The following is a 27,990-nucleotide window of genomic DNA, read 5'->3' on the forward strand; positions in this document are numbered from 1 at the left end:
GTGTGCCCCAGGCCGCTGGGTTGATAACCAGGAAGAAGTGAAACTACCACTTGTGTCTGAGTATGAATCAACAGATGGCAAATAGTCAAAGGCTACCCAGGACCCATTAGGACTGATAAATCCAATCTTTGAGGATGTTTGCCAAAGAGTGACAGCAACCTGATGAATGAGGAGTGAGGTGGTATAGCCTTGGCTGTATATGAGACTCTGGGGCAGGCTTCCAGCTGCTCTTTAGAGGATGTGCCTGAAGCTCTCATTACAGAGAACCAGTTACCTGCTTTGCTGTAGAGAAGAAAGATCAAGCAAATATTTGGCTTGAAGCTTTTATAACATGGACAAGTGATTCTTTCCTGGATTATAGGATGTATTGTAACAAATGTTCTTTCTTGTGGGGCTTGGGGGTGAAGCCTGCTCTGGTTGAAGTTAGAGGAAAACTTCTTTGAATATTAGCAATGGAGGACCTTTAGAAGTTAAGTTCAATACTCTCAATCTTCAGAGAAAACATTAAGACCCAGAGATCAGGGTGGATTGTTTTGTTGCAGGCTTCACAGTTAACAGTGGGTAGGGTGAGGCATGGAGAGGAAGAAGCAAAAAAGGAATCAATCTTGCCAGGGCTTTTCTTTTGGAAGCACTCCTCTCCACCCCCAGCAACACTGAGCAGCTTTTCCTACTAGGTTCTGTTAGGGGACAGCCAGGGGTTCCATGCCACATGCACACAACTCAAAATTCATGCCACCCAGGCAGCCAGTCCTGCTGGAACCTCGTCTCTGAGACACAAAATGTCTAGGAGTCTGCTCAAACACAATGTTCTGTCTGACCTCTCTGCTTGGCCCTGAGAGCTCTACCCAAGAAAGCAAGTCAATTCCTGGAAAACAGAGCTGAGATGGAACTAGTCTAGCTCAGGGAGGCATTTCCCAAACCCTTGTCAGATACACTTCTCCACAGGTGACTTTTCCTCCTTCACACGGAAATGGAAACCAACTCTGTGGCAGCCATTTTCCTATAAACTGAGGAGCAGGGACCACCAGAGTCAGAAATGCCACTATAAGGAGGCCTCTGTGTCCTCTGCTGGGTCATCCACTGGGTGACCAAGGAAAGCTGTGGGAATGAGGGTGACTTGTCTCTTCACTCAGAAGCTTGGAACTGTTTATCAAATCCTGCCTCCAAGCGTATGAGCACGGAGCCTTGGTTCCAGCAGGCAGAGGGCGCTCCTTTAGGGCCTCTTTGCTAGAAATCAAAGGCCAAATGTCCAAACCCATAGTCAGAGAAGACTCATCACAGCCAGTTCTCACCAAGCACAAAATCACAAACCACACTTGTCTGGCCATGCATAGCAGTTTCCCAGCCCCTCCCGTCAAGTCCGCTATTACCTGTCTGCTCTGTGGCCATGGCTGTAGTGGAAAGACATACATTAAAGTGAGAACCAAAGGGAACCAGAGAGATTGATCTGTCTGACCCCTGGCATTTCGTCTAGCTTGGCAGAGGCAAACCTTTTGTTTAGGCATGTCCAAAAGTTAGAAGTGGAATTGTATGACTAACAGGTATATCCCTAGAGTTTCATTACATTTGCCTTTTGTGTGAAATTCCAAACTAATGCAATGCTATAAAGCCCATGCCAGACTTCAGTGACAGGAAACACAATTCCTGAGGACTCTGGCAGGATTGACGTCTTCCTCCCCTTCCCTATCAATATACCTAACTGCTTTCCTGACTCTGTCTGGTAAGGGGACAGCCTAGGTTTCTGTCTTCGACTCAAACTTCAGGCCAGCTAGCACAGACCTGTGTGGATCTCAGTGGTAATACCAAGCCTCAAAGTTCCCAGCTGAGCTATTCCTAAAGCTCACACAATGATGCAGGCACAGGGCACCAACGGAACACACTATTCCCTCTGCCTGGGTTGGTCTACACACCTGTGTCCTCACTTTCAACAGGGCAGGCTCCTTCTTATCCTTCAGGCTGGCTTAAAGGTCAGTCCTTCCTAGAGGCCTTACATGACCACCCAGTATAGACTCTCCAGCCTCATTCTCTTCCTACTCTTTTAGGCAGCATCATATTCTTTCCCTGTACGGTGCTTATCACAAGTTATAACTATATACTTGTTCATTTACTTGTTCATTATTCTTTCCCCCCACTCATTCAATCAGTAAGCACTGGCTGAGTGCTTATTATATATCAGCAGACATACTTTCAATATATTAAGGTATCTCTATTAAAGGTGCTTTGATTCTGGTTAAGAGGAAATGGAAAGCAAATAAGAAAATACAGTCAGCCCCCCTTATCCATAGTTTTGCATCTGCAGATTCAACCAACAGTAAATCAAAAATATTCAGGGAAAAAGTAATCCAGAGAGTTCCACAGAGCCAAACCTGAATTTTCTGGGTGCCAGCAACTATTCACACTGTATTTAAAACTATTTACATAGCATTTACATTGTACTGGGTATTATAAGAAATCTAGAGATGAGTTAAAGTACAGAAGAGGATGTACACAGGTATATGCAAATACTATGAGACTTAAACATCTGTGGATTTTGGTATCCACTTAGGTCCTGGAACCAGTTCCCTCTGGATACCCAGGGATGACTGTATCAGGCGCTGAAAAGTACTAGTTTGAACATCAAACTGGATGCTCTGCTGGAGAATGATGAGGTACTTCTTTATACTGTATGGTGACAGAAGGCCTCTCTGGAGAGTTGATGTTAACTAAGCGAAGACCTGCGGGAACAGCATTCCTTCACAGGGAACAACAAGTGCACAGACTCTACTAACTCCACTAAGTTTCTAGAAAATGAGGGCTCATTCTGTCTAGTTCCCACTAAGTACCCAGCCTGTGCCTGGGCTTACTGGGTGCTCAGTAAATATTTACTGAATGAATGGGAAATGACTCAGTATAGAGGACAGTCCTAGGTCCTGCTGTCCCAGCTCTGAGACGAGAGTTCACACACAATTGAGGCAGCAAGTCCGGGAAAAATGAGACTTTCAGCCAGGCTAGAAAAGCAGATGCATCCATCCAGCATATTCCTATACTGAAAGCATTCCTTTTCTGGAGGTCTTAATGACAAAGACTGGCTGTAACCAAGAATAGCTTTAAAAATAAAATCAAAGAACATGAACTCTGCCAAGGAAGAATTTTAGAGATGTTCTGAAAAGTAAATAATTTGTATAAGAAGCCTTGACACATGGGTTGGATGGACTCATGTCAGTCAGCTCAGTACTTCTCCAGAGGCCAGGTGAAAGCCTGGCAGTGGGCTGAACTGTCAAGACTGCTCCCATGTGCTGGAGACAAGTTCATATCACTTCCAGAAATGAGTGAAATGTGAGGAATACAAACATGGCTTTTCATCACACCAAATCTTTCTAAATTCATGGGAGTATAAGTGAAGACCTGGTAGTCGCCTTATCCTCAAGGAGAGAGGCATAAATGGCCCCTTCCAGCTCCCTGGAACTAGCTGAGTTAGAGGAGGAAAAGTGTAACTTCAGGTCCTCCTGGGAGGAGAGCCCGTCTTCTCATTAGCACAGCTCTCAATCGAGAGTATAATGTTTCAGAACATACCCTCAAGAAACCAGGGATTTCTGTTTAAGATTGTAAAATAAATCCACTTCTAATATCTGCTTGCCCATTCGAACACTCAAATGCAAACACCTATGGTGTTTGGAAAACAAAAGTTGAACAAGATAATTATGACCTGGGCAAGGAAAGCAGGAAAAGAATTTTGATGGCTGGTGGACCCAAGGTAACACACTTGGAAGGGCAATGCCTCAAAGGAGTAGGCTGACATTTAACTGACACTCATGCAAATACCACACATGTTAGTCACAGAAGAGTCTATCAACTTACCTACGGGCAGGAACAAAGGAAAAGTGAGCAGGTGCATTTGGAGAGAAATTCCGGGGACTGTCCAAAGGACTGTTACCTGTGGACAGGGAAAGTAAAAGAAATCCTCTGTGAGGTTTGCTTCTGGGGAAGGCTGAGATGATAACCTTTAGAAAAGAAATCATCCCCTAGCATCGGCAATGAGCACATATGATTATCTTTCCAGGCCCACCATTAATTTAATGATTCTCTCTTCGCAAAAGTTTGGCAGCCCAGAGGGTTCTCCCTTGTTCCCAAGTTGCCTATAACCCATCTATGCATCTCAGACATCTGTTCTAGATCTAGCAGCAACTTGACAATTTCCTGTCCTCACTGGAACACCTTAGGTTCCAATCTGCCTAGTCAAGTTAACCCAGCTTTGCAAAGGCTTGAACTCATTCAGGGCAGAGAGCACAGCCAAACACTCAAACACTTCTCAAAGGGCAAAGGGACTTCTGGTCTGAAAGGCTCTTGCACATATATTCTGCACACTGCATCCAAGGGGCTAACCAGAAATATGTGTGCCTAGGGGAAAATGAAGTCCTCAGGTGGGGACTTGGGAGAGCAGTGCTCCTTAAACAGTCCATACAAAAGGTCCCCAAGTCTGCAAAGCGTGCCCAACCCCGTCACAGGATAGGAATTATCTCCATCTCTTTGTTAGTTTTCACATGTCCCCTATAACTTGTAAACTTACAGCTCAGAAGCTTTGAATAAAACTGTGTGCTTCTGTTTACAATAGCCAGGACATGGAAGCAACCTAGATGTCCATTGGCAGACGAATAGATAAGAAAGCTGTGGTACATAGACACAAAGGAATATTACTCAGCTATTAAAAAGAATGCATTTGAATCAGTTCTAATGAGGTGGGTGAAACTGGAGCCTATTATACAGAGTGAAGTAAGTCAGAAAGAAAAACACCAATACAGTATATTAATGCATATATATGGAATTTAGAAAGATGGTAACGATGACCCTGTATGCAAGACAGCAAAAGAGACAGATATAAAGAACAGACTTTTGGACTCTGTGGGAGAAGGGAAGGGTGGGATGATTTGAGAGAATAGCATTAAAACATGTATATTATCATATGTGAAATAGATCGCCAGTCCAGGTTCGATGCATGAGACAGGGTGCTCAGGGCTGGTGCTCTGGGATGACCCTGAGGGATGGGATGGGGAGGGAGGTGGGAGGGAGGGTCAGGATGGGGAACATATGTACACCTATGGCTGATTCATGTGAATGTATGGCAAAAACCACTGCAATACTGTTAAGTAATTAGCCTCCAATTAAAGTAAATTGAAAAAAAAAAATGTATGCTTACCTTAGTGCTAAGGACCACAATTGCCAAATCTAAGCCTGCCATACTTATGTAGTCCAATTGCCAGCTGGGGGCTAGTATGTAGGAGAAGCTGTCAACATGTCTCTACCCAAAAAAACCATGTTGAAGTAAACACCACACTCCATGATGTGCTGATCACTCAGCCAATCCCTGCCCACCACCCCACTTCTGTGCTCACCTCTATGAACCCATACTAGCTATGAGGAACAGCAGCTACCCAGGGACCTGATAGTTTAGCAGGTCCTGGTTTCTTCTTGGACAATTTATTTTTTGTATAGGGTATGATGTTTCAAAGTGCCATTGAAGCTGCCCATGAGTTTCTCATTATCTCCATTCAACAGGCGTGGATATTACTCAATGTCTTTCTGTACAGATCTTCCGGGTGGCTCAGACAGTAAAGAATCCACCTGCAATGTGGAAGACCTGGGTTTGATCCCTGGATTGGGAAGATCCCCTGGAGGAGGGCATGGCAACCCACTCCAGAATTCTTGCCTGGAGAATCCCCAAGGACAGAGGAGCCTGGCAGGCTACCGTTCGTGGGGTTGCAAAGAGTCGGACACAACTGAGCGACTAAGCACAGTACTGATCTTAGAAAAACCAGTCTCTCAAACAACGGCTCCCTACCCTGTGCAGTACCTCTGTATCAATTATATAAAGGCACTCTCTTTAGGAGAACTAATGAAGAAGAGGCATTTTCAGCTTCTACTCATCCCCTTGCCAGGGAGCCCCAGTGAGGTACACAACCTTATGCAGTAGATCTGCTCTCAACTCAGTATCAACTCTGGGTTTCCTGTGTGTTGAGGGCTACCTCTTATGGTTTATCCTACCTCCTGGCTAGCACATGCCACCAGGGTGTGAAAAAAGTGATTTAGAATAGCTGTTTCCTTAGGTAGGACTTAAAAAGAATCAGGCCTCTTCAGAATTATCAAGGTCTAAAAAACTATATATATAAAATTCTTTTTAAATAGTGTCATCTCAGAGATTAACAAGTACCCTCAGTTTGATCCCTGACATGTAAAGCTAGATGTCCTTTGTTGGTTCCCAAAACCACCAATCTAAAGCCTCAAGGCCCTGAACATGAGTATCCTACAAACAATGACCAGCCTTCCAAGGACCAGGTGTGGTGATGGTTATTGAAAAGAACATGAAGAATCTTCCAGGAGCTCACAGCAAAGCTAGGGATTCACAGAACACACATATGTCAGAAATATCTAACACTAAGAGGAAAAAAGTTGCAAATAACAACAATAATAAAAACCAGCACATCATTGAGGTGTGTGACAACTTCAAGCAGAATAATAATCCTTAAAGGATAAGAGAGTGGAGGATGCAGAAAACATTTGAAGAAATAATGGCTGATGGTTTTCTAAATTTGATGGAAAAAACTATAAACTCATTTTATCTAAGAATCTCTAAGAGAAAGAGGAAGAAATATATACCAAAGCACATTACAATCATATTGCTCAAAACTCATGATAAAAAGAAAAATCTTAAAAGTAGTTGGGAGGCAGATTGAGGGGGGTAGGAAAGACATGTTTAGACAGGAATAAAGATAAGGATTATAGTAGCCTTCTCACTGAAAATAATGCAAAAGGATAATGAAATAACATCTTTAATGGGAAAAAACACAAATCCTACCAACCTAGAATTCTATACCCAGCTACTGTGTAATAAAGAAGCTGGTAGCATTTGTCCCCAGTTCCTGGGAATGTGCCTCTAAATCTTTGCAATTTCCCAAGTGATAGGAGTGTCTTTGTTATTCATGGTGGGGCCAGACAGTTTATGCAAATAAGATGAGGAACCAAGAGAACAGAGAACTGAAGCTTTAAGCCATCTGATATTACTCTGGCCTCCAGGGGTGCCAGAGACTGAGTTCAATCACATAGCCGATGAATCAATCAATCATGCCTACATAATGAAACTCCAGTAAGCACTATGGACACCAAAGCTCTGATGAGCGTTCCTGGTTAATAATACTTTGCATATTGTTACACATCAGTGTGCCAGGAGAGTGAAGCATCTAGACTTCATGGAGACAAGGCATCAGAAACTTCACACATGGGACCCTCCTAGACTTCACCTTAAGTGTCTCTATTTTTGGCTGGTTCTTAATATACCCTTTTTGCTATAATAAAACTGTATTTGTAAATATAGTTCTTTTATGATTTCTGCAAGTCATTCTAGTAAATTATTAAATCTGAGGAGGCAGTGGGAACCCCGAACTTGTATCCAGTTGGTGAGAATTATGAGTGGCCTGGGAACTGCCAATCATGCAAGTGATGTCTAAAGTAACAATAGTTTTGTGGAGGACTGTGGCCACAACCTAAGTTCTGCCCAATTCTGGGCAGTTAGTGTCAAAAGTCAATGCACCAGTGAAAATATTCTTAAAAAAACAGAGGTTAAATAAATATATTTCCAGATAAAAAAGCCAACAGAGGTTAAATAAATATATTTCCAGATAAAAAAGCCAAACAAAATCCTCAACAGAAGACCACACTACAAGAAATATATTTTCAAAATGTCCTTTAGGCACAAGGAAAATAATACCAGATGGAAATACGAATCTACACAAAAGAATGAAGAGCACTAAAATGTTAACTACATGGGAAAATATCTAAGATTTTTTTATTATTTAAATGTCTTTAAAAAATAATGTTTAAACAAAAATAACAAGGTAAAAAAAAAAACAAACAAAAATAACAAGGTAATGTGAAGTTTATATCATATATGAAAATAAAAAGGTTGAAGACAATATAAAGGCTGAGAGGGTAGAAACAAAATAGTATTATTTTTATGCTACATGTTAAGTGGTTTATATGGTGATAAAAATGTATATTATACATGCTAATCCAACTACTAAATAACAAAGAGTTACAGCTCATAAATCAATAGAGGATATAAAATAAAATTAAAAAACACTCAGTCCCAAATAAAAGAGCAAATAAAGAAAAAAACATATGGTACAATAAGAAAATAAACAGGAAGATGACAGATTTAAACCAAAACATTATCAACAACAACAGTAAATGAAATAGTATGGTGGTGGTGGTGGTGGTTTAGTCGCTAAGTCGTGTTCAACTCTTGTGACCCCATGGACTATAGCCTGCCAGGCTCCTCTGTCCATGGGATTTTCCAGGCAAGAATACTGGAGTGGGTTACCATTTCCTTCTCTAGGGGATGTTCCTGACCCAGGAATCAAACCCAGGTCTCCTGCATTGCAGGCAGATTCTTTACCAACTCAGCTGCAAGGCACCAATTAAAAGAGATTGTAGGACTGGATAAAAAAGAAAGAACTTCTTAAAGGAAGTATCAATATTCATAATATTGCAAAAAAGAAAAGATCAATCTCAGATATTTCATTGATAAATTCTACAAAAAATTTAAGGAAAAAGTAATACAAACTACCTACAATCTCTTTCAACAGAAGCAGAAAGAATATTTCCTAACTTGTTGTATGAGACCAGTATTACCCCAATACCAAAACCAGATAAGGACATTACAAGAAAGGAAAACTACAGACCAGTATCTCTTACAAACACAGATGTAAAAATCTTCAACAAGACATTAGAAATATAAAATCCAACAATGTATAAAATATTATATACCATGACCAACTGGAATTTACTCCAGGTATGCAAGTCTGGTCCAACATTTGAAAGTCAATTAATAAAACCTACAACAACAGACTAAAGAGATAAAAACACATAATTGGAAAAAAAAAAACAAAAAAAACCAAAATACATAATTGTATCAACTGATACAGAAAAAGCATTTGACAAAATCTAACCCCCATTCCTGATAAAAACTCTTAGCAAACTAAAATTAAGGGGGAACTTCCCCAAATTGATAAGAACATCTACAGAAGCTATACTGCTAAAATCAGACTTCACGGTAAGAAAGTGGATGATTTCCTTCTCAGACTGAGTATAAGGCAAAGGTGCCCCCTCTTACCACTCCTATTCAACATCATAGTAGAAGTACTAGCTAGTTCAATTAGACGAGAAAATGATACAAAAGGTAAATAGATGGGGAAGGAAGATATAAAACTGTAGATGAGATGATTGTCTATGTAGAGATTAAAGAATCAGTAACAACCAAAAAATTACTCTTGGCACTAATAAGCAATTATAGCAAAGTTACAGGATACAAGATACATGGCTAATATACAGTACAAGTCTATTGCTTTCCTTTATAACCACCAATGAAGAATTAGTAGCTGAAATTAAAAACACAATTATACAATTAACACAAAAATGAAATGCTTACATATAAATCTAATAAAATATGTATACAATTTATATGTTATAAATAAAACTGATTAAAGAAGTCAAAGATCTAAATAAATGAAGTGATACTGCATGCTCATGGATTGAAAGATGTAATATAGTTAAGATGTCAGTTCAGGGCTTCCCTAGTGGCCCAGTGGTAAAGAATCCACTGCCAGTGCAGGAGACATGGGTTCAATCCCTGGCTCAGGAGGATCCCACATACCACAGGGTAACCAGGCCCATGCACAACTACTGAGCCTGTGCTCTAGAGCCCAGGAGCCATGGCTACTGAGCCCACTGAAGCCTGAGTGCTCTAGAGCCAGTGCTCCACAACAAGAGAAGCCACAGCAATGAGAAGCCTGCACCCCGTAACTAGAGAGGAGGCCCAGCTCACCACAACTAGAGAAATGCACAGCAATGAAGACCCAGCACAGTCATAAATAAATAAAGAAGTCAGTTTTTCCCACCCAGATCTATGGAGTCAATTTTAATCAAAATCCCACCAAACTAGTTTGCGAATATTAACAAAAGGATTCTAAAGCTTACCTGGGAAGGCAAGGTAACCAGAAAGTCAACACAATACTAAAAATAAATAAATAAACAATAAAGTTAGAGGACTGATGTTACTTGATTTCAAGAGTCAGTATAAAGCTATAGAGATCAAGACAGTGTGGTATTACAATCTTGCAGTGGCTAGAACGAAAATCACATTACAGGATGAAAAAGCAGAGGGTGTTGTCTAAGATGAAGGGATAAGATAAACCTCAGAAAAACAACTAAATGAAGTTGACGCAGGAAACTTTCCAGAAAGAATTCAGAAAAATCATAGTGAAGATGATCCAGGATCTCAGAAACACAATGGAGAAGATGCAAGAAATGCTTAGCAAAGTCCTAGAAGAACTAAAGAACAAACAAATAGAGATGAACAATACACTAGAAGGAATCAATAGCAGAATAATAGAGGCAGAAGAATGGATAATCTGGAGGAAATCTTTACCTCAGAACAGAATATAGAAAAAAGAGTGAAAAAAAATGAAGATAGCCTAAGAGACCTCTGGGACAACATTAAACACACCAACATTCACATTATAGGGGTCCCTGAAGGAGAAGAGAGAAGATATATGAAGAGATAATAGCTGAAAATGTACCTAACATGGGAAAGGAAATAGTCAACCAAGTCCAGGAAGCGCAGAGAATTCCAGGCAGGATAAACTCAAGGAGGAACATAATGAGACATACAGTAATCAAACTGAAGAAAACCAAAGACAAAGATGAAATATTAAAAGGAACAAGGGCAAAACAACAAATAACATACAAAGGAACTCCCAAAAGGTTATCAGCTGATTTCTCAACAAGCCAGAAGCTATGTGAAACTCTACAAGCCAGAAGGGAATGGCATGGTATATTTAAAATGATGAAACTGGTACACAGGTGAGGGCATGGACGAGATGGAGTTCACCGAGGCTGAGAGCAACATGAACGACCTCGTCTCCGAGTACCAGCAGTACCAGGATGCCACCGCAGAAGAGGAAGAGGATTTCGGTGAGGAGGCCGAAGAGGAGGCCTAAGGCCAAGTCTGTATCACCTTAGGCTTCTCAATCCCCTCAGCCTTCTTCCTCAACCACCCCTTTCCTCTCCCTCAGAATTTGCATTTTCTGCCTCTATCTTGTTTTTTCTTTCTTGGGGGGGATTCTAGAACAGTGCCCGGCACATAATAGGCGCTCAATAAATATTTGTTGTTTGTTGAAAAAAATAAAATAAAAAATAAAATGATGAAAGGGAAGAATCTACAACCAAGAATACTCTACCTAGCAAGACTCTCATTCAGATTTGATGGAGAAATCAAAAGCTTTCCAGACAAGGCAAAAGTTAAGAGAATTCAGCACCACCAAACCAGTTTTACAACAAATGCTAAAGAACATCTCCAGGCAGGAAACACAAGAGAAGGACAAGACCTACACATAATAAACTCAAAACAATTAAGAAAATGGTAATAGGATCATACATACTGATTATTCCTTAAATGTAAATGGATTAAATGCATCAACCAAAAGTTGAAAACTTGCTGGGTGGATGAAAACTTGTGCATGTATGCACTTCCACTTACCACATCACTCTACTTAACCCCTCAAACTATATGTAATTATTTTATATTGTTAGGTTAATCATGTTTCCATTATAGCTTGCAATTGTTATTATCTTTTTATTTTTTCATCTGGCTATTGATTGTGAAAACTGATAAACAGTTTTTACTATTGTGGTTATGTAACTATTATCTGCTTAATACCATTGTATCATTATTAGTCAACAGAAAATAACAGAATTCTTTGTTACTAAAACTACCATTTAACAGAAAAACCTGTAATCAAGTTATAAAATCCAGATGCATATCAGAATTACCTTGGGACTTTTTTTAAAAATACAAATGTCCAGGTATTACTTTTTTTCTCCATAGCTCCAGGTGTGTTTCTAATGAGCAGCCATGTTTAAAAACAACTGGATTATATGATGATCTTTTACTTTTATCTAGTTTGTTTCACTTTTTCTACTTCATATTCAGTACTCCCATTTCATTTGGTTTATGTTTTCCAATTTCTCCATCTCTTTTGTTGTTGTTGTTTCTCAAGCCTTTATCACATGTAGCAGGAAAGCTTTTGTATACGTAAATATATAAAGAGTATGTATAATATATATAGTTTAGCAAATTTATGAGTTTTTGTGTGGCTAAAAAATGTATGATATTTTGATTCCATTTGTTTAACTTAGTATGAATAGAATGCTAAAGTTTTTAATTTTTATTCACTCAAAACTTTGATATAGTTCCATGTATTTTGGCATCCAGTATTACTGTTAAAAATCTGGAAAATTCATTGTCATAGTGATTAAAAAAATTTGAAGGAAGCTTGAAACTTCTAATTCAATTCTGAGAATATAAAGAAATACTATATAAAAAAAAGGCAGGAAATTAACATGTGATACAGTATTATTAACTGAAGTACAGATTTTGTTCAAATTTCACAAAACTTTATGCTAGAGTCCATTATTTGTTTTCATACCTTATTTAAGACCCCACATTACATTTAATTGCACTGAGCAGTTCCAGCTGTATGCAACAAATTCTAGTAAATTCTCTTTTGATTATTATTCTATTACAAATATTTTCTAATTTTCCTTGTTATGACTTCTTAGATACACTCATTATTTAAAAGTGGATATTTATTTCCAAATACATGGGATTTTTTAGAGTATCTTTGACATTAATTTCTCACTTTGATATTAACCTCTCATTAAATGCTTTCTTCTCTGCAATCACCCTCTGTGTTTTTTCATTCTTCCAACTTCATTGAGGCTTTCAACGGCTAAGTCAAAGATTTCTCTTGGTAAATGTCACATTCACTTGAAAATATGTTGGTTATTTTCAAATATCTTTTGATACTGATTTCTAACATTATTCCATAGTGATGAGAGAACAGATTCTATGATTTCAATACCTTTAGACTGAAATGTCTGCACCTTGTTTTATGCCCCTTGATATGTTCCATTGTCTCCTAGTTCACGGTCTGTGGGAACTTGAACAGAATTTGTATCCTACTGTTGTGTGAAAATTGTGTAAGTCTTAATTATGTTGAATTGGTTGATAGTGCTTTTCAGGTCTACTATATCCTTCTACTTCTCTATATATTCACTCCACTAATTTCTGAGAGTTTGATATTGAAACTCCAACTAAAAATCTTACTTTATCTACTTAAAAAATAATTGCAATATATACTGGAACTACATGTAACATTTTTCTGTAAAAAAGACCAAAAAATCCAATAAAAGAAATGTGTGTTTTCCAAAAAAAAAAAAAAAAAGATAAGTGTGGTATTGGTGAAAGAACAGGCACATAGATAATGGAACAGAACAGAGCACCCAGAGATAAAGAAATGCAACTATATTCAACTGATCTAGGACAAAGGAGCTTGGGCAATTCAACGGAGAAAAGATAGTTTTTTCCATGAATGGTGCTAGAACAATCAGCTGTCTGTATGCAAAAAAGAAAAAAAAACACACAGAAGAATCATCTAGACACAACCTTTCACAAAAACTAATTCAACATGGATCACATAAATGATCCTAATGTAACATCTGCACAAAACTATCAAACTTTTAGAAGATAATAGGGAAAAAGGAAGTGACCCTGACTTTGGTGATGAATTCTTAAGATATGAAACCAAAAGCATGATCAATGAAAAAAATTAATAAGTTCGACTGCATTAAAATAAAAAGCTGCTCTGCAAAACACACTGTTAAGAGAATAAAAAAGACAAGCCATAGACTGGGAGGAAATATTTGCAAAACATGTTGTATTTTGGATACAAAAAACTTGTATCCAAAATAAACGAAGAACTTTTAAGCTCAACAATAAGAAACAAACCAATTTTACAAGGCGAAAAAGATCTGAACAGACATCTTACCAACGAAGATACACAGATGGCAAATGAGCACATGAAAAGTTGCTCAACATCATTTGTCATAGGGAATCATAAATTAAAACCATAAAGGGGTACTCATACACATCTATTAGAATGGCTAAAAAACTGATAATATCTAATACTAATAATAGAACAATAGGAACTTATTCATTGTTAGTAGAAATGCAAAATGGTATAGCCACTTTAGAAGATAGTTTGGCAATTTCTTACAATGCTAAACACAGACTCTACACATGGACATCACCAGATGGTCAACATCGAAATCAGATTGATTATATTCTTTGCAGCCAAAGATGGAGAAGCTCTATACAGTCAGCAAAAACAAGACCGGGAGCAGACTGTGGCTCAGATCATGAACTGCTTATTGCCAAATTCAGATTTAAATTGAAGAAAGTAGGGAAAACCACCAGACCATTCAGGTATGACCTAGATCAAATCCCTTATGAGTATACAGTGGAAGTGACAAATAGATTTAAGGGACTAGATCTGATAGACAGAGTGCCTGATGAACTATGGACAGAGGTTCGTGACATTGTACAGGAGACAGGGATCAAGAAAATCCCCATGGAAAAGAAATGCAAAAAAGCAAAATGGCTGTCTGAGGAGGCCTTACAGATAGCTGGGAAGAGAAGAGAAGCGAAAAGCAAAGGAGAAAAGGAAAGATATACCCATCTGAATGCAGAGTTCCAAAGAATAGCAAGAAGAGATAAGAAAGCCTTCCTCAGCGATCAGTGCAAAGAAATAGAGGAAAACAACAGATTGGGAAAGACTAGAGATCTCTTCAAGAAAATTAGAGATACCAAAGGAACATTTCATGCAAAGATAGGCTCGATAAAGGACAGAAATGGTATGGACCTAAAAGAAGCAGAAGATATTAAGAAGAGGTGGCAAGAATACACAGAAGAACTGTACAAAAAAGATCTTCACGACCCAGATAATCATGATGGTGTGATCACTCACCTAGAGCCAGACATCCTGGAATGTGAAGTCAAGTGGGCCTTAGAAAGCATCACTACGAACAAAGCTAGTGGAGGTGATGGAATTCCAGTTGAGCTATTTCAAATCCTCAAAGGTGATGCTGTGAAGTGCTGCACTCGATATGTCAGCAAATTTGGAAAACTCAGCAGTGGCCACAGGACTGGAAAAGGTCAGTTTTCGATCCAATCCCAAAGAAAGGCAATGCCAAAGAATGCTCAAACTACCACACAATTGCACTCATCTCACATGCTAGTAAAGTAATGCTCAAAATTCTCCAAGCCAGGCTTCAGCAATACATGAACCGTGAACTTGCAGATGTTCAAGCTGGTTTTAGAAAAGGCAGAGGAACCAGAGATCAAATTGCCAATATCCACTGGATCATCGAAAAAGCAAGAGAGTTCCAGAAAAACATCTATTTCTGCTTTATTGACTATGCCAAAGCCTCTGACTGTGTGGATCACAATAAACTGTGGAAAATTTTGAAAGAGATGGGAATACCAGACCATCTGACCTGTCTCTTGAGAAACCTGTATGCAGGTCAGGAAGCAACAGTTCAAACTGGACATGGAACAACAGACTGGTTCCAAATAGGAAAAGGAGTATGTCAAGGCTGTATATTGTCACCCTGCTTATTTAACTTATATGCAGAGTACATCATGAGAAATGCTGGGCTAGAAGAAACACAAGCTGGAATCAAGATTGCCAGGAGAAATATCAATAACCTCAGATATGCGGATGACACCACCCTTATGGCAGAAAGTGAAGAAGAACTAAAGAGCCTCTTGATGAAGGTGAAAGAGGAGAGTGAAAAAGTTGGCTTAAAGCTCAACGTTCAGAAAACTAAGATCATGGCATCTGGTCCCATCACTTCATGGGAAATAGATGGGGAAACAGTGGAAACAGTGTCAGACTTTATTTTTTTGGGCTCCAGAATCACTGCTGATGGTGATTGCAGCCATGAAATTAAAAGACGCTTGCTTCTTGGAAGGAAGGTTATGGCCAACCTAGACAGCATATTTAAAAGCAGAGACATTACTTTGCCAACAAAAGTCCGTCTAGTCAAGGCTATGGTTTTTTCAATGGTCATGTATGGTTGTGAGAGTTGGACGGTGAAGAAAGCTGAGTGCCAAAGAATTGATGCTTTTGAACTGTGGTGTTGGAGAAGACTCTTGAGAGTCCCTTGGACTGCAAGGAGATCCAATCAATCCATCCTAAAAGAGATCAATCCTGGGTGTTCATTGGAAGGTCTGATGTTGAAGCTGAAACTGCAATACTTTGGCCACCTCATGCGAAGGGTTGACTCATTGGAAAAGACCCTAATGCTGGGTAGGATTGGGGGTGGGAGGAGAAGGGGACGACAGAGGATAAGATGGTTGGATGGCATCACCGACTCGATGGACATGGGTTTGGGTAGACTCCAGGAGTTGGTGATGGACAGAGAGGCCTGGTGTGCTGCAATTCATGGGGTCGCAAAGAGTCGGACACGACTGAGCGACTGAACTGAACTGAAACACAGTCTTATTGTATAATCCAGCAACTGTATTCCTAAGTAATTACTCAGTTGAGTAGAGAACTTTCTGTCCACATAAAAACTTGCACATAGAAGCTGACAGCAGCTTTATTGATAAGTGCCAAAACTTGGAACAGCCAAAGTATCCTTTAGTAGGTGGGTGAATATAACTGTGGTACATCTAGACAATGAAATTATTCAGCAGTAAAATCAGTTATTGAGTCATAAAAAGATGGAAAATGAATGGAGTCTAAAGGCAAAAGGAACTATATATATACTCAACTCTAGTCTATAAAGATGTTTCCTATGGGAGTATGGGGAAAACAATTCTGACACTGCTACTGTGTACAGTGGAATTGAAAAACTAAGTATATATGGATAATGGGTGGTTGGAGCCAAGTTTTTCATCATTTGAGTGGAAATTTATAGATCGGCAAGGGGTAGTAGTAAAGAATCTGCCTGCCAATGCAGGAGATGCAAGAGACATGGGTTCTATCCCTGGGTCGGGAAGATCCCCTGGAATAGGAAATGGCACCCGACTCCAGTATTCTTGCCTGGAAAATTTCATGACCAGAGAAGCCTGGTGGGCAACAGTCCATGGGGCTGAAAAGACTCAGGTACAATTGAGCGCCTGAGCACACATCAACCAACTTGACCTAACTGACACTTAAAGAACATTACCAAACGCATTCTTTTCAAGTAAACATGGAACATTTACTAAGATCATATTCTGGTCCATAAAACAAGAAGATCCAATAAATTTTAAAGAATTCAAGACATACAAAGTATGTTCTGTGAGCATAATGAAATTTAATTAGAAATCAATAATAGAAAGACCTCTGGAGAATCTCCAAATATTTGGAAACTAAACAACATACTTCAGAATAACTTGTGGATCAAAGCAGAAATGCAAAGGGAAATTAGAAAAGTATTTTAAACTAAATAAAAATGAAAACATATCAGTTAAAGCAGTTCGATAGCAAGAAAAACATATCACTAGATAAATACCTGTACTAGAAAAGAATGAGGGCCTTCCCTGGTGGTCCAGAGGTTAAGAATTTGCCTTGCAATGCAGGGGATGTGGGTTCGATCCCTGGTCAGGGAACTAAGATCCTATGCGCCATGGAGCAACCAAGCCTATATGCCACAACTACTGAGCCCATGCCACAGTGAGAGTCCATTAGCTGCAAGGAAAGATCCTGCATGATGGAATGAAGATTGGACACAGCCAAGTAAATAAATATTTTTAGAAAAAGAAAATTCAGTTCAATGACCTCGGTTTTTATCTTAAGAAATTAGAAAAAGAAGAGCAAATGAAACCCAGAATAAAGGAAATCACAAAGATAACCAAAGAAATCAATTAAAAAACAAAGAAAACCTATTTAACCTGAACTATGTATGTCCTCTTTCTCCTCTGCTTGCCTATGTTTGAACACTTGATGGCATTTACCAGAACTAAGGGCACCATATGGTATACATCTTTGTTTGAGTACTTATTAATTTATCATTCTCTCATAGCTGAGTTGGTAAAGAATCTGCTTGCAATGCAGGAGACCCAGGTTTGACTCCTGGGTCAGGAAGATCCCCTGGAGAAGGAAATGGCAATCCACTCCAGTATTCTTGCCTGGAAAATCCCATGGACAGAGGAGCCTGGCGGGCAACAGTCCATGGAGTAGCAAGAGTCGGACACGACTTGGCAATTAAACCACCACCACCACCAAGGTTTACGCATTTGTTTATTAGAACATTTTAGAGTTGGTTCACAATTCAGTGTCTTATATACCAAACATTGCCAACATCACAGAACGGAAATGGCTTGCAAGTTATGGGAGTAGTCGCCAGGACATATCCAAAATCAGGCCTCTAGGTGTGAGACTGTAATCTCTGGCAAAAAGCATCTGTGTTTCAGGGGTAAATAACAATGGATTCCTACCACCTGGAAGCTGATGAAATAAGAAACTGATTATAACAAGTATTCCTCCCAAATGGCCAGGCTACAACATACTTTTCAAAAAAAGATACTATTCTAACACCAACTGGGTGTACTTCAATTCTGACACCAACCTCAAAGAGTTAGAACAGACCCAACAGGTTAAGGGCAAAGTCCTTAATAAGACTGCCTCACTTTCTACACCAGCCATTTATCTTGGGAGGAGGGAGGTACCTGTACTTCTGACCTATTGACTATAAATCTGGAGGTTTCCATGCCTGCCTTCCTTCCAGCTACAATAATTCACTAGAACAACTTAAAGAACTCAGAAAGTATCGTATTCATTATTACAGTTTTATTAGAGAGGATGTACCCAGGTGAAGTCAGGAAAGGAACGTAAAGCTCCTGTGTGCCCTCCTCGTGGAATCTGGGTGCATCCTGCTTCCTGGCACATGAATGTGTTCACCAACCAGGAAGCTCTACTATGAGCTTTGGTGTCTACAGTTTTCATTGGAGTTTCACTACGTAAGAACAATTGATTAAATCACTGGCTAAACAATGAACTCAATCTCCAGCTCCTTCCCCTCCCCATGAGGTTGGGCTGGACCAAAGTTCCAACTCTCTATTTATGTGGTTGGTTTTCCTGGTGACAAGACTCCATCTTGGAGCTTTCTAAGGGGCCACCTTGAGTTACTTCACTGGCATAAGACTTTCTCAGAAAATTTCAAGGTTTTTAGAAGCTTTGTGCCAGGAACCTGGGATAAAGACCATAGAAATTATTTATTAAACAGAAGCTAAGGTCTAAAATATCAATAACCTCAGATATGCAGATGATACCACCCTTATGGCAGAAAGCGAAGAAGAACTAAAGAGCCTCTTGATGAAAGTGAAAGAGAAGAGTGAAAAAGTTGGCTTAAAGCTCAACATTCAGAAAACTAAGATCATGGCATCTGGTCCCATCACTTCATGGGAAATAGATGGGCAAAAAGTGGAAACAGTGTCAGACTTTATTTTTTGGGGCTCCAAAATCACTGCTGATGGTGATTGCAGCCATGAAACTAAAAGACGCTTACTCCTTGGAAGGAAGGTTATGACCAACTTAGATAGCATATTTAAAAGCAGAGACATTACTCTGCCAACAAAGGTCCGTCTAGTCAAGGTTATGGTTTTTCCAGTAGTCATGTATGGATGTGAGAGTTGGACAGTGAAGAAAGCTGAGCGCCAAAGAATTGATGCTTTTGAACTGTGGTGTTTGAGAAGACTCTTGAGAGTCCCTTTGACTGTAAGGAGATCCAATCAGTCCATCCTAAAGGAGATCAGTCCTGGGTGTTCATTGGAAGGACTCATGTTGAAGCTGAAACTCCAATACTTTGGCCACGTCATGCGAAGAGTTGACTCATTGGAAAAGACCCTAATGCTGGGAAGGATTGGGGGCAGGAGGAGAAGGGGATGACAGAGGATGAGATGGTTAGATGGCATCACCGACTTGATGGACATGGGTTTGGGTAGACTCTGGGAGTTGGTGATGGACAGGGAGGCCTGGCGTGCTGCAATTCATGGGGTCGCAAAGAGTCGGACACGACTGAGCGACTGAACTGAACTGAAGGTCTGAAATGTTTGTGCCTTTTTCTCTACTTTCCAATATTCATTTTACCAAGAGACCAAAAATCACTAGTATGAAGACTATGACAGAATAAAATCAATATAATTTGAATTGGTCTTCTTTTGAGGGAAGATCAAGATGCTAACATTTTGAAGAAAATAATTAAATTGATCCTTCTTATTGACTTACATCCACAGTTCTGGCTCTAGGGGGAAAAAATTACATCATTGAGAGGAACTTATCATTGAAAACGCCAGAAATCACTCAACAAGGACAAAAAATCTGATAGAAAACCCAGCAGCCCAAGAAGCAGGTTTTTTCAACTTCACCAAGCAGTTGGAAAAAATAGGTCAAAGACAAGCAATCATCCATCCCAGAGAAACAAGTTATAATAAAAGATAAACAGAACTGGGAGCTGTCACCTACAAATTGGCACTTGCCATCTACCTCTACAAGGATCAAATTATGAGCCACTGTAGCTGCTGAACATCAACATCCCCTGAAAGGAATTCAGGGTGGAGATCAGAAATGAGGCAATCTGTGTTCCGGGAAAAACTGGCAGAACAGGCCTTCATATAGTTAGGTATTTTCAAGAGAAAATTTTATGAGCCCAGTTCATGCATCTCCTCATATCTAGAAAAGCACTAAAATCCTTCATGGTGATGACTGTTCCTTGTGACCAGCAGTAACCTTCACAAGACTAGCAGAAAACTTCTGCAAAAATATGTGCTTGATTGTATGTACTCCCTGCTTCACCAAAATCACATATATACTGACCTTTGCCCCCCATCTTTTGGAGCAGTTTATCCGAGCTATCTGAGATGCTATTTCCTGGGCTACAGTCCTCATTTTGCCCCAAATAAAACTTAACTCACAACTCTCACATTGTGCATTTTTTTCAGTTGACAGAGCAATCAGTTGACCTTGAACCAGTTGCTTCATTTACACAGTTTAACTAGTAATAAAGTAATATAGTTATATAGCAAGCACTTATATAAATACCATCCAGGTTAACGATGCCATCTTCCAAAATGCCTTCTTCTAGTCAAACCTTTCCAGTCAAAACACCTCCCCTTTTCCATGAAAGGTAAACATTACCCTGACTTTTATGGCAATAATTTCTTTACAGCCTTACCAACTAAATAGGCATCCTTAATACCTGAGTTTAGTTTTTCTCAATTAAAAAAGTTGAGATATAGGGAATTCCCTGGTGGTCCAGTGATTAGGACTCTGTTCTTCCACTGCCAGCCCAGGTTTGATCCCTGGTTGAGGAATTAAGATCCCATAAGATGCGTGGTGTGGCCAAAAAAAAAAAAAAAAGGTAAAATTCACATGTAATAAAATTCCTTTTAAAGTGCACAGTGTAGCAGTTTTAGTACATTCACAAAGTTGTGCAACCATCACCACTATCTACTTCCAAAACATTTTTATCACTCAAAAAAGAAACTGCACCTGTGAACGGTCATTCCTCCTTCCCCTCTCTCCCAAAACTCTGGCAATCACTAATCTACTTTCTGTTTCTATGGAATCACCCATTCTGGGCATTTCATAGAAATGGAATTATACAATATGTGACTTTTGCGCTTTAGTTTGTTTTTAAACTTCACCTAAGAAAATGCCAAACTGTTTTTGCAAAATGGATTACCAATGTATGGTTCCACCAGTAATGCTTAAGAGTTCCCATTGCTTCATATACTTATCTACATTTGGTTCTGTCATTTTAATTTAAGCCATGTTTGATGGTAATAGAATGGTATTTCATTGTGATTTTATTTTATATTTCCATAATAACCAATGAGATTAAAGTATCTTTTCACATATTTATTGGCCATTTAGATTGCTTTTGTGAACTACCTGTTCAAGTCCCTTGACCATTTTTCAATCATATTATCTTTTTATGTCCTTTACAAAAAGCTCCCTTTATCCATTACCAATTCTCTTTCTGTCCTTTTAAAAAATAAATATGTTCTACTGTATATCTTCTAAAAGTTTAGTGTTTTGTTTTTCACATTTAAATCTACAATTCATGTATATCCAATTTTCATATGTGTACTTTAAATATCTTACCATTTTATCTATTAATTATACCTTACAAAAGCTGAAAAAAAATTTACAATTCACTTAGAATTGATTTTTCTGAAGTAAGAGCTAAGTCTTTCAATTTCCCCATAAGAATGTCCAATTGTCCCAATGTTGCTGCTGTCATAAATCAAGTGGCCACATATATATGGATTTGTTTCTGAGATTTTCTTTCTTCTTCCCCTAAATCTATTATTCTCTTCAATTTCATTTAAGGGTATTATCACTCATTAATCATCCAAACAGGAAATCTGGAGACAATTAGTTTTAATCCCTGCTGATCTGACCACATAACTTTTCCCATATTTATTTATTTTCTACATTTCTAGTACTCCCTTGCTTACATCTTGACAATGGCCAGGGCCTCTAACTGGTCTTTTAAAAATGCCAGCATATCTTTACTTTTGTATTCCTGTACGTCCTGGACATACACTTAGTATAGCCCTTAACAATTAGGTGAAACTTGACTGTCCCTGTGGACACGGCTTTCCTTGCAGCTTTCTCAAGTAATGACTGCTTGCTTTCACCCTCCCCTTTGTACCACTGGGCCTTAAACATGGGGTAGTACCCTGCTGGCTCCTCATATTCTCTTCCAGGCACTCTCCAGCCCTACTTTCCTCTTGAAGTCAAGATTAATATATTGATGTGCTCATGCCAGTGTCTAAAAGGCATCTCAATATACTTAAGGGTTCCAAGGACCTGAGGTCCTGGAATCAAATGACTGGTTTTGGGGGGATGTTTCTAGGTGGCACAGTAGAAAGACTGGTTTAGTTCTTAGAGAGAAGGAAGAAGGAAACTAAAATTATGGCCCAAAGTCTAAGTATATAGTACAGGGCATATGTGACCAAGGAAGTTTAAAGGAGAAGCTCATTGGAAGATAGATTCAAAGAACTGAAAGTCCTAAGAACTGAAAAGAACCTCAACATATGTGTATTCAAACTATCAAGAATAACAGAGGAGTTAGAACTGAAGAGTAAAAGTGAGTCAAGAACTAAGATATTTACAGCTGCAATGATGGTATTTAATGATAAGTGATAGTATTTAATGGTATGAGATTCAAAGTTTTGGGGCACTAGGAAGAAGAGAGGGACAATACTGAAAAGACGAGAACATCCACTCTCCCTTTCAGGCCCAGTGATCAGAGGTTAGGGGAGGGGTAAGAGGGTAGCAGACAGCCAGTATTCTAACCCTTCCCTCTTCCCCAGGATTTCATTAGAACTAGACTGACAGACTGAGTCCAAACGGTACATTGGAAAACCTCAGAGTCAGAGAGGGATGAGAAAGAAGGTCAGAACAGGAAATGTTCAGAGATTTACAGGAACTAGGCGTGTAGGAGACAGAAGGCTCAAATATCTGGGGGTTCCTGTCAGTCAGGGATAATGAAATTAGCCCATAGTGGATTCAAGACAGATAAGAGATGGGAAGACTGCAAGTGTTAGGAAGTAAAGAGGAGTGGGTTACTGGAGATTGCTTTTGACCCTGCATGACAGGGGCTGAAGGCTTAAGGAAGACACACTTTTAGTCCCACTATACCAGTTTAGAATCAGATGACACGGAACAAACATCATATACATACACCCACTGACCTGTTAATCTTACTCTGAAAATACGATTCAGCAAGTTCATGGCTACACATTTTTAGACAGTCTTTTTTTTCTCAGTCTTTATGCATATATATACTGGTATGCGGCAGTCCATGGGGTTGCAAAGAGTCAGACACGACTGAGCGACTGAACGGATTGACTGATGCATATATACAAAAAGAATATGAAGAAGGATGTTTGTTGCAACACTGACTAAAATAGTGAAGAACTGAAAACAATCTAAATATTTGTGCTAGTTATCAGTCAGATATTTCTAAAATTCACCCTTTAATACCTTCTCTGCCACAGAGGAGAGAGTCCCTTTCAGTTCAGTTCAGTTGCTCAGTCGTGTCCGATTCTTTGCGATCCGTGGACTACAGCACGCCAGGTTTCCCTGTCCATCACCAACTCCTGGAGCTTACTCAACTCATGTCCATTGAGTCAGTGATGCCATCCAACCATCTCATCTTCTGTTGTCCCCTTCTCCTCCTGCCTTCAATCTTTCCCAGCATCAGGGTCTTTTCAAACAAGTCAGTTCTTCCCATCAGATGGCCAAAGTATTGGAGTTTCAGCTTCAGCATCAGTCCTTCCAATGAATATTCAGGACTGATCTCCTTTAGGATGGACTGGTTGGATCTCTCTGCTGTCCAAGGGATTCTCAAGAGTCTTCTTCAATACCACAGTTCAAAAGCATCAATTTTTTGGCGCTCACCTTTCTTTATAGTCCAATTCTCACAGCCATACATGACTACTGGAACAACCATAGCTTTGACTATATGGACCTTTGTTGGCAAAGTAATGTCTCTGCTTTTTAATACACTGTCTAGGTTTATCATAGCTTTTCTTCCAAGGAGCAAGTGTCTTTTAATTTCATGGCTGCAGTCACCATCTGCAGTGATTTTGGAGCCCAAGAGAACAGTCTTTGTTTCCATTGTTTCCCCATTTGTTTGCATAAAGTGATGGGACCGGAGGCCACGATCTTAGTGTTTTGAATGTTGAGTTTTAAGCCAGCTTTTTCACTCTCCTCTTTCACTTTCATCAAGAGGCTCCTCAGTTCCTCTTCGTGTTCTGCCATAAGGGAGGTGTTATTTGCATATCTGAGGTTATTGACATTTCTCCCGGCAATCTTGATTCTAGTTTGTGCTTCATCCAGCCCAGCATTTTGCATGATGTACTCTGCATATAAGTTAAATAAGCAGGATGACAAAATACAGCCTTGCTGTACTCCTTTCCTGATTTGGAACCAGGTCCATTGTTCCATGTCTGGTTCTAACTATTGCTTCTTGACCTACATACAGATTTCTCAGGAGGCAGGTAAAAATTTAATTTAATTTAAATCTTAAATTGTCTCTTTAAGAATTTTCCCCAGTTTGTTGTGATCCACACAGTCAAAGGCTTTGGCGTAGTCAATGAAGCAGAAGTAGATGTTTTTCTGGAAGTCTCTTGTTTTTTCTATGAGCCAATGGATGTTGGCAATTTGATCTCTGGTTTCTCTGCCTTTTCTAAAACCAGCTTGAACATCTGGAAGTTCTCAGTTCACGTACTGTTGAAGCCTGGCTTAGAGAATTTTGAGCATTACTTTGCTAGCGGGTGAGATGAGTGCAATTGTGTGGTATTTTGAACATCCTTTGGCATTGCCTTTCTTTGGGATTGGAATGAAAACTGACCTTTTCCAGTCCTATGGCCACTGCTGAGTTTTCCAAATTTGCTTGCATATTGAGTGCAGCACTTTAACAGTATCATCTTTTAGGATTTCAAATAACTCAACTGGAATTCCATCACCTCCACTAGCTTTTGTTCACAGTGATGCTTCCTAAGGCCCACTTGACTTCACATCCCAGGATGTCTGGCTGTAGGTGAGTGATCATGTCATTGTGATTATCTGGGTCATTAAGATTTTTTTTGTATAGTTCTGTGCATTCTTGCCATCTCTTCTTAATATCTTCTGCTTATTTAGGCATTTCATTTATAGCAAACACAACATTAAACTTTCCCAGTAGAGGGCGCTGGAGGGACACTGTACAAGGAGGAGGCTCAGGGTGCAGTCCCAGCAACTACACCTTCCGTCAGTAGTGTCAGTAGTGTGGCAGTGAGGGCAGGCAGGGGTGCTCTGACCTAGTCACTTGCTGTCAACCTTGCATCCCGAACCTGACCTGGTGATCACCTTTCCATAGTCCTCCCTGAAATGACACTGTATGCTCCAGGCATGCCCACACTAGTGTCCTGATGCCCTCTGCTTGCCTGGTTCACTCCTTGTACTCTCAGGTTTGTCTTCCATGTTGTTCCTGAAGGATATAATATATTCCATGCCTCCTACGCTCTGTGCAGGCCTGGGTACTGGCTGCTGTGCCAGTGTTCTGGAGAGCTGCCATGCTGATTGCTCAGTGGCTATGGCTGGTCTTCTTTTATTGTCATAATTTATAATCCTATTAAACTTCACCTGTTTAAATCACTGTGTGGTTTCTGTCTCCTGATTAGGCCCAGACTGCCATAATGTCCATCAATTAGAAAATTGATAAGAATGTCTTTGAAAGGCTCATTAGTGGAACGGACACAGTTAAGAAAATAATCTCTGACCTTGAGTAGTGATACTAGAAATTTCCAAAACTAAAAAGAAAGAGAGAGAAAAAAAAGACTGAAATTAATAGAACAGAATATCCAAGAACTGTGGGACAACTACAAAAGGTGTAAGACTTGTGTAATGGAAATGACAGAGGAAGAAATGGAAGAAATATTTGAAACAATAATGACTGAGAATATCCCCAAATCAATGTCAGACACCAAACCACAGATCCAGGAAACTCAGAGAACACAAAGCAGGATTAAATGCCAAAAAAACTACACCTAGCATACTATACTCAAACTTAGAAAAAAAATCAAAGACAATGAAAAAAATCTTGAAAGAAACCAGATGGTAAAAAGACATTATCTGCAGAGAAGAAAAGAATTATATCCTACTTCTCAGACATCACGCAAACAAGGGAGTTGAGAGGAAAAAAAACCCACCAACCTAATATTCTGTACTCTACAATATTATTCTTCATAAGTGAAAGAGAAACTAAGACTTTCTTAGACAATCAAACATTGAGGGGATTTATTGCCAACAGACCTGCCTTACAAGGAATGGTGAAAGTTCTAAGAGAATTCCCTGGAAGCCAAGTGGTTAGGACTTGGACCTTTCATTGCCCTGGCTCAGGTTCAATCCCTGGTCAAGGAAGTAAGATCCTGCAAGCTGTGCAGGGTGGTGAGAAAAAAAAAAAGTTCTAAGAGAAGTAAAATGATATAGGTCAGAAACTTGGACCTACATAAAAGAACACCATTAGAGATGAAATAAGTAAAGGTAAAATTAAAAATTTGATATCTTATATTTTTAATGTATTTAACAAATAACAGTTTGTTAAAAATAATAATAGCAAAAACGCATTTAACTATGTGTTCATAAAAACACTATCCATGTTTTTATGCTTATGGATATGTGAAATGAATGATTGCAATGAAACAATGGATGAGGGGAGGAATTAGGAGTATTTTGTCATTATAAGGAATTTACACTACCTGTGAATCAGTATAATGTTTTTTGAAAGTGGATTTGGATCAGTTGTAAATGTATGCTGTAAAATCTAAAACATACACAGACACACAGAAAAAAGAAAGGACAATACAGCTGATATGCTAACAAAGGAGAGAAATATAAATCATATAAAGTGCTCCGTTAAAACCAGAAAAGAGTAGAAGACAAAAATAGGAACAAAGATCACAGGCATAAGAATGTCTTTGACAATAAATGGAAAACAGCAGCAAAAATGGCAGATACAGACCTAACTGGAGAAGGAAATGGCAACCCACTCCTGTATGCTTGCCTAGAGAAGTCCATGGACAGTCCATAGGTTCGCAGAGAGTCGGACACAACTGAGCAGCTTAACACACACAAATCTAACTATATCAAAGAGTTGGACCATAAAGAAGGCTGAGCACCAAAGAACTGATGCTTTTGAACTGTGGTGTTGGAGACTTTTGAGAGTCCCTTGGACTGCAAGGAGATCAAACCAGTCAATCCTAAAGGAAATCAATCCTGAATATTCATTGGAAGGACTGATGCTGAAGCTGAAGCTCCAATGCAAAGAGCCGACTCATTAGAAAAGACCCTGATGCTGGGAAAGATGAAGGTGGGAGAAGGGGGTGACAGAAGATGAGATGGTTGGATGGCATCACCGACTCAATGGATATGATTTTGAGCAAGCTCCAGGAGATGAGGGACACGGAAACCTGGCATTGCTGCAGTCCACAGGGTCACAAAGAATTGGACATGACTGAGTGACTGAACAACAACTATATCAACATGAGCGTGCTAAGTCGCTTCAGTTGTTTCTGAC

At 39.4% G+C, this 27,990-nt stretch overlaps 1 protein-coding gene across 26 annotated transcripts in view; it reads right to left on the minus strand.

Moving 5' to 3' along the window:
- The window catches only part of MAST2 (microtubule associated serine/threonine kinase 2), a 212,921-nt gene that overhangs the window by 26,928 nt on the left and 158,003 nt on the right, over window positions 1-27,990 (minus strand). For 9 of the 26 annotated variants that reach the window (XM_081488538.1, XM_081488529.1, XM_081488531.1 and 6 more), the window contains one exon: window positions 3,838-3,913. In XM_081488538.1, the coding sequence (XP_081344664.1) occupies window positions 3,838-3,913 (76 nt within the window). Of the gene's footprint in view, window positions 1-1,370; window positions 1,392-3,806; window positions 3,914-27,990 lie in introns of all 26 variants that reach the window. The other 17 variants (XM_081488528.1, XM_081488527.1, XM_081488540.1 and 14 more) reach the window with 3 other exon arrangements.

Source organism: Giraffa tippelskirchi, chromosome 5, assembly GCF_054371585.1.
Source record: "Giraffa tippelskirchi isolate mGirTip1 chromosome 5, T2T-mGirTip1v1.2.pri, whole genome shotgun sequence".
Taxonomy (NCBI): Eukaryota; Metazoa; Chordata; class Mammalia; order Artiodactyla; family Giraffidae; genus Giraffa; species Giraffa tippelskirchi.